Source organism: Ranitomeya imitator, chromosome 8, assembly GCF_032444005.1.
Source record: "Ranitomeya imitator isolate aRanImi1 chromosome 8, aRanImi1.pri, whole genome shotgun sequence".
Lineage (NCBI taxonomy): Eukaryota > Metazoa > Chordata > Amphibia > Anura > Dendrobatidae > Ranitomeya > Ranitomeya imitator.
Window position 1 is genome coordinate 31026921 of NC_091289.1, and position 14924 is coordinate 31041844.

The 14924-nt window shown below is 45.0% G+C and overlaps 1 protein-coding gene across 1 annotated transcript in view; it reads right to left on the reverse strand.

The window, feature by feature from the left end:
- Positions 1-5502: 5502 nt before the first annotated feature.
- The window catches only part of APPL1 (adaptor protein, phosphotyrosine interacting with PH domain and leucine zipper 1), a 30344-nt gene continuing 20922 nt past the window's right edge, over positions 5503-14924 (reverse strand). The window contains exons 14-22 of the mRNA XM_069736678.1: positions 13939-14027; positions 11894-12076; positions 11671-11717; positions 10337-10511; positions 10212-10248; positions 9554-9700; positions 8128-8178; positions 7958-8047; positions 5503-7699 (exon numbers count right to left, since the gene is read on the reverse strand). Of these exons, the coding sequence (XP_069592779.1) occupies positions 7550-7699; positions 7958-8047; positions 8128-8178; positions 9554-9700; positions 10212-10248; positions 10337-10511; positions 11671-11717; positions 11894-12076; positions 13939-14027 (969 nt within the window). The 3' untranslated portion in view covers positions 5503-7549. The remainder of the gene's footprint in view (positions 7700-7957; positions 8048-8127; positions 8179-9553; positions 9701-10211; positions 10249-10336; positions 10512-11670; positions 11718-11893; positions 12077-13938; positions 14028-14924) is intronic.

The following is a 14924-nucleotide window of genomic DNA, read 5'->3' on the forward strand; positions in this document are numbered from 1 at the left end:
GTTAAAATCTTAAAAATGCAAAGAAATTGTAAAAATCACTGTCGATCATAGAATAACTCCGCCCACCGGACTCCTAATTTTACAGTGAGCAAGGATGTAAGGGAATTCAATAAAGGTGAATCGTTTTCCACGAAGTTATACATTAATCTACTCAATTCCTCTTGATCTTTAACATGCGGCCTGCCGATTGGATAATGTGAAAGGATACATGTTAAAGGGAATGTGTCATCAGAAAATAACATCTGGTTTAAAAAGGGTTTTCTTGAGATATATAATATATAGATATAGATAGATCTATACACACACACACACTGCTCAAAAAAAATGAAGGGAACACTTAAGCAACACAATATCTGTCTGTCACAGATATTCGTTGGTCGCGGCCTCTGTCTGTCATGGAATCCAAGTCGCTGATTGGTCGTGGCTGTTTTGCCGCGACCAATCAGCAACGGGCACAGTCCGGAAGAAAATGGCCGCTCCTTCCTCCCCGCAGTCAGTGCACGGCGCCCGCATACTCCTGTCCGGTCACCGCTCACACAGGGTTAATGCCGGCGGTAACGGACCGCGTTATGCCGCGGGTAACTCACTCCATTACCGCCGCTATTAACCCTGTGTGACCAAGTTTTTACTATTGATGCTGCCTATGCAGCATCAATAGTAAAAACATCTAATGTTAAAAATAATAAAAACAATAAAAAATCATTATATACTCACCTTCCGCCACCTTTCCCGCTCCTCGCGACGCTCCGGTGACCGCTCCATGCAACCGGCAAGTTCCGGTGGCAATGATGGTATGCGACAAGGACCTGCGATGACGTCACGGTCATGTGACCGCGACGTCATCACACCCTGGGACCGGAAGCTGCCGCACGGTGACAGAACTACAAGGGGCCCTCGGATTGGAAGGTGAGTATGTTTATTTTTTAACCTGTGACATACGTGACTGGGCAATATACTACGTGACTGGGCAATATACTATATCCCAGAATAGAAGAAAGACAGCGCCACAACGGTCAGTGATGAAGACCTTACGTGTTTAATCTGCCTCCTGCGGCGACGTTTCGGTACAATAACCTTTATCAAGCACGCTTGATAAAGGTTATTGTACCGAAACGTCGCCGCAGGAGGCAGATTAAACACGTAAGGTCTTCATCACTGACCGTTGTGGCGCTGTTTTTCTTCTATTCTGGGATATGGACTTGCAGCTGGGCTGGACCCCTTGGCATTGACTTGCGCCAATATGCGAATGGAAGCTGTATGGACATAGGGTGCGGTTTTTCTCTTTGTGGGCAATATACTATGTCACTGGGCAATATCCTACGTGGCTGGGCAATATACTACGTGACTGGGCAATATACTACGTGGCTGGGCAATATACTACGTGACTGGGCAATATACTACGTGGCTGGGCAATATACTACGTGACTGGGCAATATACTACGTGGCTGGCCAATATACTACGTGGCTGGGCAATATACTATGTGACTGGGCAATACACTACGTGGCTGGACAATATACTACGTGGCTGGGCAATATACTATGTGACTGGGCAATATACTACATCACTGGGCAATATACTAAGTGGCTGGGCAATATACTACGACGCTGGGCAATATACTACGTGGCTGGGCAATATACTACGACGCTGGGCAATATACTACGTGACTGGGCAATATACTACGTGGCTGGGCAATATACTACGTGACTGGGCAATATACTACGTGGCTGGGCAATATACTACGTGACTGGGCAATATACTACGTGGCTGGGCAATACACTACGTGGCTGGGCAATATACTATGTGACTGGGCAATACACTACGTGGCTGGGCAATATACTATGTGACTGGGCAATATACTACATCACTGGGCAATATACTATGTGACTGGGCAATACACTACGTGGCTGGGCAATATACTATGTGACTGGGCAATATACTATGTGACTGGGCAATATACTATGTGACTGGGCAATACACTACGTGGCTGGGCAATATACTATGTGACTGGGCAATACACTACGTGGCTGGGCAATATACTATGTGACTGGGCAATACACTACGTGGCTGGGCAATATACTATGTGACTGGGCAATATACTACATCACTGGGCAATATACTATGTGACTGGGCAATACACTACGTGGCTGGGCAATATACTATGTGACTGGGCAATATACTATGTGACTGGGCAATATACTATGTGACTGGGCAATACACTACGTGGCTGGGCAATATACTATGTGACTGGGCAATACACTACGTGGCTGGGCAATATACTATGTGACTGGGCAATATACTACGTGACTGGGCAATATACTATGTGACTGGGCAATACACTACGTGGCTGGGCAATATACTATGTGACTGGGCAATACACTACGTGGCTGGGCAATATACTATGTGACTGGGCAATATACTACATCACTGGGCAATATACTATGTGACTGGGCAATACACTACGTGGCTGGGCAATATACTATGTGACTGGGCAATATACTACATCACTGGGCAATATACTATGTGACTGGGCAATATACTACGACGCTGGGCAATATACTACGTGGCTGGGCAATATACTACGACGCTGGGCAATATACTACGTGGCTGGGCAATATACTATGTGGCCGTGCATATTCTAGAATACCTGATGCCTTAGAATCGGGCCACCATCTAGTAGAGATTATATATATATATAAATAAATAAAAAGGGGAAACCGCACAGCAGACTTCCATAAAAAAAAGTGATGTTTATTTGCCCAAATGGCGTGGCGACGTTCTGGATACAATCCTTTCTCGAGAAATATATATATATATATATATAAATATATATATATATATATATATATATATATATATATATATATATATATATATATATATATATATATATATATATATATATATATATATATACAGTTAGGTCCATATATATTTGGACAGAGACAACATTTTTCTAATTTTGGTTATAGACATTACCACGATGAATTTTAAACAAAACAAATCAGATGCAGTTGAAGTTCAGACTTTCAGCTTTCATTTGAGGGTATCCACATTAAAATTGGATGAAGGGTTTAGGAATTTCAGCTCCTTAACATGTGCCACCCTGTTTTTAAAGGGACCAAAAGTAATTGGACAATTGACTCCAAGGCTATTTCATGGACAGGTGTGGGCAATCCCTTTGTTATGTTATTCTCAATTAAGCAGATAAAAGGCCTGGAGTTGATTTGAGGTGTGGTGCTGCATTTGGAAGGTTTTGCTGTGAAGTAAACATGCGGTCAAAGGAGCTCTCCATGCAGGTGAAACAAGCCATCCTTAAGCTGCGAAAACAGAAAAAAAAAACATCCGAGAAATTGCTACAATATTAGGAGTGGCAAAATCTACAATTTGGTAAATCCTGAGAAAGAAAGCACTGGTGAACTCATCAATCCAAAAATACCTGGGCGCCCACGGAAGACAACAGTGGTGGATGATCGCAGAATAATCTCCATGGTGAAGAGAAACCCCTTCACAACAGCCAACCAAGTGAACAACACTCTCCAGGAGGTCGGCGTATCAATATCCAAATCTACCATAAAGAGAAGACTGCATGAAAGAAAATACAGAGGGTTCACTGCACGGTACAAGCCACTCATAAGCATCAAGAAGAAAAAGGCTAGACTGGACATTGCTAAAAAACATCTAAAAAAGCCAGCACAGTTCTGGAAGAACATTCTACGGACAGATGAAACCAAGATCAACCTCTACCAGAATGATGGAAAGAGAAAAGTATGGCGAAGGCGTGGTACAGCTCACGATCCAAAGCATACCACATCATCTGTAAGACACGGTGGAGGCAGTGTGATGGCTTGGGCATGCATGGCTGCCAGTGGCACTGGGTCACTAGTGTTTATTGATGATGTGACACAGGACAGAAGGAGCCGAATGAATTCTGAGGTATTCAGAGCCGCCATACTGTGTGCTCAGATCCAGCCAAATGCAGCAAAACCGATTGGTCGTCGTTTCATACTACAGATGGACAATGACCCAAAACATAAAGCCAAAGCAACCCAGGAGTTTATTAAAGCAAAGAAGTGGAATATTCTTGAATGGCCAAGTCAGTCACCTGATCTCAACCCAATTGAGCAGCATTTCACTTGTTAAAGACTAAACTTCAGACAGGAAGGCCCACAAACAAACAGCATCTGAAAACCACCGCAGTGAAGGCCTGGCAGAGCATCAAAAAGGAGGAAACACAGCGTCTGGTGATGTCCATGAGTTCAAGACTTCAGGCAGTCATTGCCAACAAAGGGTTTTCAACCAAGTACTAAAAATGAACATTTTATTTAAAAATTATTGAATCTGTCCAATTACTTTTGGTCCTTTTAAAAACAGGGTGGCACATGTTAAGGAGCTGAAACTCCTAAACCCTTCATCCAATTTTAATGTGGATACCCTCAAATGAAAGCTGAAAGTCTGAACTTCAACTGCATCTGAATTGTTTTGTTTAAAATTCATTGTGGTAATGTCTATAACCAAAATTAGAAAAATGTTGTCTCTGTCCAAATATATATGGACCTAACTGTATATACTAGATTGTGGCCCGATTCTAACGCATCGGGTATTCTAGAATATGCATGTCCCCGTAGTATATGGACAATGATGATTCCAGAATTCGCGGCAGACTGTGCCCGTCGCTGATTGGTCGAGGCAACCTTTATGACATCATCGTCGCCATGGCAACCATTATGACATCTACGTCGATACTGTGCCCATCGCCGAATTAGAAACACGGGATGTCTACGTCCTTTATGACATCATCGTCGCTGTGCCCGTCGCTGATTGGTCGAGGCCTAGCGGCCTCGACCAATCAGATACGCGGGTTTCTACGTCGATACTGTGCCCGTCACTGATTGGTCGAGGCCTGGCGGCCTCGACCAATCAGAGACGCGGGATTTCCAGGACAGACAGAAAAACCCTTAGACAATTATATATATACATAATTGTCTAAGGGTTTTTCTGTCTGTCTGTCTTGGAAATCCCGCGTCTCTGATTGCTTGAGGCCGCCAGGCCTCGACCAATCAGCGACGGGCACAGCATGGCGACGATGATGTCATAAAGGTTGCCTCGACCAATCAGCGACGGGCACAATCTGCCGCGAATTCTGGAATCATCATTGTCCATATACTACGGGGACATGCATATTCTAGAATACCCGATGCGTTAGAATCGGGCCACAATCTAGTATATATATATATATATATATATATATATATATATATATATATATATATATATATATATATATATATATATATATATATATATATATATATATATATATAGCTAGCCCTTATAATGGACTCATACTTGCTGCTCTGTACAGATGATTTTTCAGAAGTCTCATGATCATCACAGACAGGATCTACATATAGTGGATAACACAGGATCCACCATTAACGATAGGCAATATCACAGCTCACCTCCTCCCCTCTTGCCCTGACTTGAGCATGACTAGATAACACTTCTTTACAAATAAACGGGTCTGAGTAATTTTATTGCCGCTAATGTCCATGTTAAGAACAGAAAGTAGGACTCCAATATTAGGCCTAGTGGTCAATGTAAAAATTGCAATTTTTTTTAGACAGATAGTAATATGAATATGATTAATAAAATAACATCCAAAAACCTTTATAAATCACATTTAACATAAGACCTAAAACATTTTCTGATGACACTTTCCATTAAAAGTCAAAAGAAGCCGAGTGACTATTTTATTTTTGGACTGTTCAAAGCCGGACAAACTCTTTAAATACCTCCGCCTCCTCCTCAGTGATGTATATGGACGTGTACAAATACACTGATCAGTTTACAAATATTATAAATGACTCAACACCACAGTAATCAAACGAGAAGCAAATAACCCCAAATATATACGTCACCAACTGCTCCGAAAATGTCAACCTTTCCACATGAACATCTAGTCATAAAACTCCCTTGTCAAACGTGACTTAAAAGTTGTCCAGGATCAGTTTCTTCCCCAAAAACAGCAACATGTTGATCCGTTCGTTGTGTGCGGTATTACAGATGGAACAATGCTGCAATACCAGACACAGCCTATGAATAAGAGTGGCGCTGTTTCTGGAGAGTAAAAGAAAACACTTTTTTTTTCTTTTTAAATCCTGGACGGCCCCTTAAGTTAGTTATTAAAACTATTTACAAAGATTAGTGCAAACCGTTACATTCACATAGAAATTAATTCATAGGTTCATCATCCAAATCGCAGAAGTAGTAAAAGGAAATTTGTCTCTTGATAAATACGTCTATGTAAGAAAAACGCACGCCGGGGACGATGTATGACATGAACGGCCGTTCTAGAAAAGGTGGAGATGAGACCACTGAGAGGGTATGGTTATACGGGATGAAAAAAAAAAAAAAGGCCACCGGAGTACGGTAAAATCTGCATGCGGAAAAAAGTGAATTCTGCTGCTGATTTGTGGTGGATTTCATCGTGGATTCAACAATATATAGAAAAGGATGAAATTCGGACACCATGAGGGGAGCTGAGCTCACGCAAGACCTCTCAGTGCCAAAGACTGAAGCATTAGTATACACGGCACAGGGTATTCTGTGCACCCCAAATTGGCCATTTCCGAAGACTCCACAGTCTGCATTCACCTGCATCTATCTTGATATTGGGGCCAGTTTTGTGCTACAAACATGTTTTATCCATTTGTGGCCCCTTGAGCATGTGCCCCCAGCGGTTCCCATAAATATAAAAATGAATAGGAAAAGTGGCCATGCCCAGCCATCTATCCATTTGTGGCTCCTGTGCACGTGCCCTCTGCAGTTCCCACAACTATAAAAATGAATAGAAAAAGTTGAGCATGCCTGCCCACCTATCCATTTGTGCCCCCTGCGCACGTGCCCCCAGCGGTTCCCACAACTATAAAAAATCAATTTTAAAAGTTGTGCATGCCCGACCACCAATTTTTTCACACCGGCACGAAACATGCCCCCCGTTCTCCAGAGAGTCAAAGGTCCCACAGCTGACAGGTCTTTATAGCATATGCAGAGGATAAGCCATAAATGTCCGAGATGAGAGTACCCCTTTAACTTTTTCTAGTACATAAACAGTTATGGTCAATGCTTTGTTCGTTAAAGGCTATGACGTCTGCTGTTGATACGATACGCTACCAGCGTCCCGGGAAAAAAACCTTTTAGGACGCGATAACCTGCTCAGTAAACGAACAATAAGAAACGCCGACCAACAGCGAAGGAGTAGAAAAGCAGAATTAGGTCGACTTCTGAAAAATAATTCTAAATAAGACACAAAAAAACAAACCACTCAGACCCCAAATCTGACGTCTGTTTCTTAGGATTTCTTAAAAATAAAAAAAAATTAGATTCCACATAAGTGAAATCTCCAGTCCGTGATCCATGGCCGGAGTTACGCACTGCTGCAGACATGACTGACGGCGTCCAAAATCACAAGAGTACAAAACTTCTGTCTCACGTGCCACACAAATGAGCAGGAGCATTACGGCGACGAGTCTCTGCCTGTGTCATGTCTCACGCCTCCGACTCCCCTTTCTTTTTCGATTCCTCGCTGTGGTCACCATCCTCCAATTGGTTGGCACCAAGAACAACAATATGTCCTTCTGCGCCCGTCTGGTTGGGTCTACTGGAAGCTGCTATCAACCGACTCTGCTCCTCCAAGTCCTGAAACAAAAAATTATTTTTTTATTTTACTTTTTTTGAATACTCGTGTCAATTCTTTCATTAATATCAGATAAATCTTGTCACTTCAAGGAGACGTCAAATATTTTTTTTCCGCAGAAACATCGCCATCTTATATCATTAGGTTCTGTGACACCAAACATTTCGAAGACAAGGTTAGCCCCATTTTTGGATTCTCTGGAAACCCAACTGACACACGCCGGACCCTTTAAATGAAGCCCCAAATACTTCCCCATTTACCTTTTCTATCTGTTTTTGTTTGTTGATTTCTTTTTCTTGCTTTTCCTTCACTTTCTCAATCTCCTTTTGCTTTTCCGAAGCCCTCCGATCCTTCAATACAATAGTAAGGCCATGATGGGTTTGTAAAAGAAACGATATACAAGGATAGCGAAGAACGGACGATCACTTACTAGCTCGGCATGAAGAGCAATCTGCTTGGCCAGGCCAACCGAGTCACAAATCTGGGGATACGCAAGTAGATTAGGTCCAGGAGGAGCGACAGAGGAACGGCATGGCATGTGTGATATAAACCGCTGTACATAGTGTGCCTTCAACAAAATTTCACTTCTGAAGAGTTATAAAGTTAGGACATATCTCTAGAATATGGAGGGTTTGACCACTTCTGGCGCAGAAACTGCAGTCAGTCCCCTTGACATGAATGGGGTCCTGCTGCGTTCCCTACAGTGAGCCAAGACTCCACAGTACAACAGGAAAACAGTCAAGACCATTACATTATGTGAAAATCCTGGTAATAACATGCTTACGAGCCCAGCGACCACATCCCTGACCCCGCGTGCAGCCCAGCGACATCCCTGACCCCACGTGCAGCCCAGCGACCACATCCCTGACCCCACGTGCAGCCCAGCGACCACATCCCTGACCCCACGTGCAGCCCAGCGACCATTTCCCTGATCCCGCGTGCAGCCCAACGACCACATCCCTGACCCCGCGTGCAGCCCAGTGACCACATCCCTGACCCCACAATCAGCCCTGAGACCACATTCCTGACCCCACGTGCAGCTCAGCGACCACATCCCTGACCCCCATTGCAGCCCAGCGACCACATCCCTGACCCCCATTGCAGCCCAGCGACCACATCCCTGACCCCCATTGCAGCACAGCAACCACATCCTTGACCCCCATTGCAGCACAGCAACCACATCCCTGACCCCATATTCAGCCCAGCGACCACATCCCTGACCCCGCATGCAGCTCAACGACCACATCCCTGAGCCAGCGTGCAGCCCAACAACCACATCCCTGACCCCATGGACAGCCCAGTGACCACATCCCTGGCCCCATGTGCAGCCCAGTGACCACATCCCTGGCCCCATGTACAGCCCAGTGACCACATCCCTGGCCCCGTGTTCAGCCCAATGACCACATCCCTGGCCCCGTGTGCAGCCCAACGACCACATCCCTGACCCCGTGTACAGCCCAGTGACCACATCCCTGGCCCCGTGCGCAGCCCAACGACCACATCCTTGACCCCGCGTGCAGCCAAACAACTACATCCCTGACCCCGCGTACAGCCTAAAAACTACATCCCTGACCCTGCATTCAGCGTAATGACTACATCCCTGACCCTGCGTGCACATGACAACACTTCCTGTTCAGAGAATTGCCAGTACAATGCTCAGACCCGCTCCGAATTACATTTCACATTCGGCGTTTCTGGATTATTGCACCAAGTGACCAGCTCCTATATTGCGCATCTAGGGTGGATACACCGGTAGTGATTGGTGGAGCACTTCCTGGGGACTGTCAGATCTACCAGTGCAAGGAATGGACACTTATGGCACAGACCATTCATAGACAATGATATATTAGATTTACCTTCTCGCCTTCATTGTTTGACTCAAAAATGTAGCACACAGAGACGGGTCTGCCCTCTGTCCGTCCCCCGGCCGTTCTCAGCACGAAGCCAAAGAGACGCTTGTTCTCCTGATGGGTGGCGTATAAAACCACATTTGGCAGCGGAAACTAAAAAAAGAAAAAAAAAAACACATCAAAGCTAATTATGTGGCGGGGGTTGTGCATTCTTACAGATCCACATTGTAGGGATCCATAACACAGGGGCCCATAAATAGTTATGGGAGGAGGCTGCACCTGTAATTTTACATGGAGGAACACAAATGATGATATGTTAATGATATATTACGTATTCAAATGGAATACTAAGCTGAGGCCATAATGCTTCTAAAGCAGAAATACAGTGTAAAAATCCAATGCAGAATCTTTACCTATTTGTAGGGTGCAGTCTAAATAATTTTACAATAAATCCATAAAAAAAACTAAAATCTCTCATGTAGGCGGATGATGGGTGTAATTTCAGCGGAGCCCAGAGATTATGGAACGCTGGGGAGTAAAGTGCATTGTTATACTGCCCTCTAGTGGACAGCAAGGTGCTCTACACACTGCTGAAGTTGCCATCATCTCCCCAGTGCGGAGATCAGTTTTATATTGACATTTTTGAGTTTTTTCCAGCACTTACCCTCAATCTTGTCACTTGTGTTTGAGGATCAATCAGCCTATAGAGACAAGATGTGAAAAGGTTTAGGACGTGCAGTAAATCTTCCTCCTCCGAAGCTTCACTAGTCACAAATGGAAGTCACTTACTTTAAACAGTCACAAGTTACAAGGAGATGCGACTCCGTCATGCGAAATATGTTGTGTATCGCGCGGGCTGCTAAGATTTGGCGCATAGTTTCATATACGACCTCCGGACAGTCGTCCGCTTTCACTTCCATGGATCCCAGGAAACGGACGATGAACAACTGGTGAAGGATCGAATCTAAAGGCAGAAAAAACATGAAAATAACGGAAACGGAACTACTCACAACTGCAAAACGCCTCCTGGTGATGACACTGGGGTGACGAGTTTCCTTTACAATGGGGTCTTGCAAATAGAGAATCAGCTAGGAATTATAGGATCTGACACTGAAAATCTGCTACAAAATCCAGAGCAAGGATTGTGAAGTGGGTTATTAAGACCCCATTTACACGCAGAAGATTGTCACTGTGGATTTAATTTTAAATCTGCCTATTAAATTACCGATGGGCAGCATTTGTAAGAGGAAATCTGCAGCAAATACATGACGGAATAGGCACGATGTGGTTATGTAAATCTGTAGTGACCGGTACCAGGCAGGAAGCACCAGGCAGAGGGAGCACCAGGCAGAGGGAGCACCAGAAAGGGAGCACAAGGCAGAGGGAACACCAGGCAGAGGGAGCACCAGGCAGTGGGAGCACCAGGCAGAGGGAACACCAGGCAGAGGGAACACCAGGCAGAGGGAACACCAGTCAGGGAGTACCAGGCAGGAAGCACCAGGCAGGGAGTACATGGCGGGGCGCACCAGAAAGGGATCACCATGCAGAGGAAGCACCAGGCAGAGGAAGCACCAGGCAGAGGGAGCACCAGGCAGAGGGAGCACCAGGCAGAGGGAGCAACAGGCAGAGGGAGCAACAGGCAGAGGGAGCACCAAGCAGAAGGCGCACTAGGCAGAAGGCGCACCAGGCAGAGGGAGCACCAGGCAGAGGGAGCACCAGGCAGAGGGAGCACCAGGCAGAGGGAGCACCAGGCAGAGGGAGCACCAGGCAGAGGGAGCACCAGGAAGTGGGAGCACCAGGCAGAGGGAGCACCAGGCAGAGGGAGCACCAGGAAGTGGGAGCACCAGGCAGTGGGAGCACCAGGCAGTGGGAGCACCAGGCAGTGGGAGCACCAGGCAGTGGGAGCACCAGGCAGTGGGAGCACCAGGCAGTGGGAGCACCAGGCAGAGGGAGCACCAGGCAGTGGGAGCACCAGGCAGAGGGAGCACCAGGCAGAGGGCGCACCAAGCAGAGGGCTCACCAGGCAGAGGGAGCACCAGGCAGGGGGCACCAGTGTGTCTTAGAAAGGTAAGGGAATGTTGTGAAAGTTGAGCTTTAATCTGTAAACTTTGCATAAAAATTACCTTCGGATTCCGATTTTTCACCAGATTCTCCAAAAGGGTTTGTTCGTCTGTTAAAATAAAAAAAGCACTGACATTAGATTGCAAGCTTCCTTGGTGAATCAAAGCATGCTGCATGAAGTGCTAAGTAATGTTGGGGTCATAAAAAAAAGGAATTAAAAAAAAAAAAAAAAAAAAGTATAAACATCCAAAGCTAAAACCATGACCCTCATCGTGCCGCTTGTACCTGCCAGACTGTCCGGGGGTCCTGGGTTGTCCAGACTGGTCTTCGCTGACTGGTGAAATGATATCAAACTGTATAGGAGTGTCTGGTGCTACAATGGAGTCCAACGACAGAGAAGTCAAAGCGGAGGAGTCGGAGCCCACGGAGCCGATGCTGTTTGTACGGGTGGTGCGAGGACGAGACTGTCTGTATAGGAAAGTGTGAAACAATCAATTCTGCACTAAATTGCAGTGAGGGCGTCCTAGTGATACTCCATAGACACACACAAAGATTAGCAGCTTGCTAAGACATCGGAGTGGCGTCCTGCGTACTCACGGGCCGGCTAAACTTCACTGTGCAGAGAGGATTGCCTTGCAATGGAAAGAATCAGGAGGAGAACGCAGCCAAGTCTCTCAGCTGTGCCCTCCTAATCCATCTTGGAATAAAGCAGTAAGTATAAAAAGCCAGTTAGAGGTTTAACCCCTTCCCAATACAGGGGGTAAAAGTATGTCTCATGCTGGCTACCCAAGTATGGAGCAGGCTCAGGAGCTGAGCCTACAGGATACGAGGCAGATGCCGGCTGTGCTACATAGCCGACATCTGCAGCAATCAGTGTGCGAAAACTAATATTGGCCTCAGTGTTAACGGGTTAAAAATGCGTAAATATGCTATGGCCAAAGAGGGTACCTTGTTCCACTTGTTCCAGGTGGGTCTGTATCTGTGTAAGACCCCATTTACCCTGTGGTAAGAGGATTGGATTACAGCCGATCGTTGGGTGATCCAGCAGAGGTAACACCCTGTAATCAACTTACTGTGAACAAAACCTATCAAAAAGATTGTTTAAACCAGTCCTCAAGGAGAACAAGCAGTCCATGTTTTCCAGGATTTCCTTAGTATTGCGCAGGTGATAATTCAATCACCAGCACCTTGTGCAATGCTAAGGAAACCCTGAAAACATGCTCTGTTGGTGGTCCTTGAGGACCGGAGTTGTGCACCCCTGATTTAAAGCATTACACCTTTTTTAAAACGTTACAGAAACAAGAAAATTAAAGAGGTTTTCAAAAGTCGTTAGAGGGAAAGGCCATAGAAAAACTTTTGAAACCCTGCAGCTCCTCTCTTACGTGATGTGATGGTGTCTGTGGGCATCCGACTACTGGGACCTGCATCAATTGGCAGAAGACTGGACTGGCGTGGCAATGCGCATGCTCAACCACCTCTCCATTTATTCCCTATAGGGCTGCCGAGCGCTGCACTCGCCTCTTTCTGTCGGTCCCATATAGAGCAGATGGAGTAGCCGTCAGGCATACGACCTGCCATGACAATTTGTAACAGTGATACAACTTCTGCTTTCCTCCGTAAGTTGTGGGTCCCAGTAGTCGGACTTCCACCAATAAATTATCACCTAATCCTGCAGTTGTTTTCACCGGACAACCCCCTTAAAGGCTTAGTGTAAACTTTAGATATGCAGGACCAGCTAATATCCAGGATAAGAGGAATACCCACATGATCACACACAGACACTCGCTTTATAAGACCCAGGGATTCAAATCAATATATTCCCAAAAAAGCAGTTCAGACCACAAAAACCAAAGCCACCTCTCCCCCTCCCCCCCAAAAAAGGTAAAAACTTGTGGTCTTGTTCAAAGTGACATTTTGCTTGCATTCAGGCCAAAAGATAAGAAAAAACAAGAATAACTCATCCTCCATGGCTAAGAGGTCACAGGACACCACCACAATTTTCGCGTCCAATTACTAGAGACGATTTATCCCAAGGTCTCGGGCTCCACTAGTGAATACTAGGTAAAGCCGCTGTCTATTTTGAAACAGCCAGGGTGCGATCTGCTTATTCCCCGGATATATATATCTATATATATCTATAGGTCAATCTACTGGTCCTACTAGGTCAATTTGCAACTTTTTGTAATGCAAAAGTTTTGTCAAAGTTTTCCAAAGACCATGAAACTTTTTTTTTTTTTTTTTAATTAGCCAGGGAAGTCATTATTCTGAGCAGCTTAGCCCAAAAGAGAAAAAATAAATAAATCTCTTGACTGTCCTGAAGATTAACTTACACCGGCCGCATACTCTCATGGCGTTGCTGGAAAGACGGAGATGGAGTCACCGCTTCTATGGCAGACTGGTTAACTCTTGCAGCAGTTTCCTGTGTTGGAAACATTCAATAATATGTAAAAAAAAATAAATAAAGCGGCCATTTAGGTCAGGATGCTGCAGGGACAATTCAGTTCACGATAAAATATCAAATAAATAATTTATTTTTTTATGGGTGAGAAAGTAATTGTATAGAGAGTCTGGTGGCGTCTATCACATGAATCTCTAAAGCAAACCTGAAAAAGGGTTGTCTACCTTTGGGATCAAATTTTATATTATATATATATATTTATTTTTTTTACATTTAAATGCATGTTTTGGGGGCTAAAATTATTTTTGCAATTGTGTTTTATTAAAAATGATGCACACTTTGCCTTCTGAGTTGCACTTTTGCTGGCTGCAAAATGAGTTATCTGAGAATCTGTCAGTGAGCTCGTTCTGATGAAGGAGTTTGTAACTCGTTATCTGTCTTTATCCTGAGCTCCTATCAGCTGAATTATGACCATAGACCACAACCTGTAACAGTAAAACGCTGCAACATTTTTATTGAAACCCATTTGTAAAAATTATTTCTTTCTCGCCTAATTGGGGGACACAGGTAACCACGGGTGTATGCTGCTGTCGCTGGGAGGCTGACACTATGCAAATAAAGATAACTCTTCCCCGGCAGTGTACACCCTCCGACAGGCACCTCAGTTTTTGCTTAGTGTCTGTAGGAGGCGGACCTGGATCTAACACCAGATCCGCTTTATATTTCCTTGCAGGGTTTTGTTGTGTGTTTTTAATCATTTCCCCTTTCTTTTTCAGATTGTCTCTTCTGGGTAACAGGGTGCAGTTTTTTCTCACCCCGTTTTCCCTTCATTATGCGACCGAGAGAGCAGTGCGGTATCACCCACATCGCACCCTCTCGGACCCGCTGGGCAGGACTCTGTCCCCCGTCACCCTTATG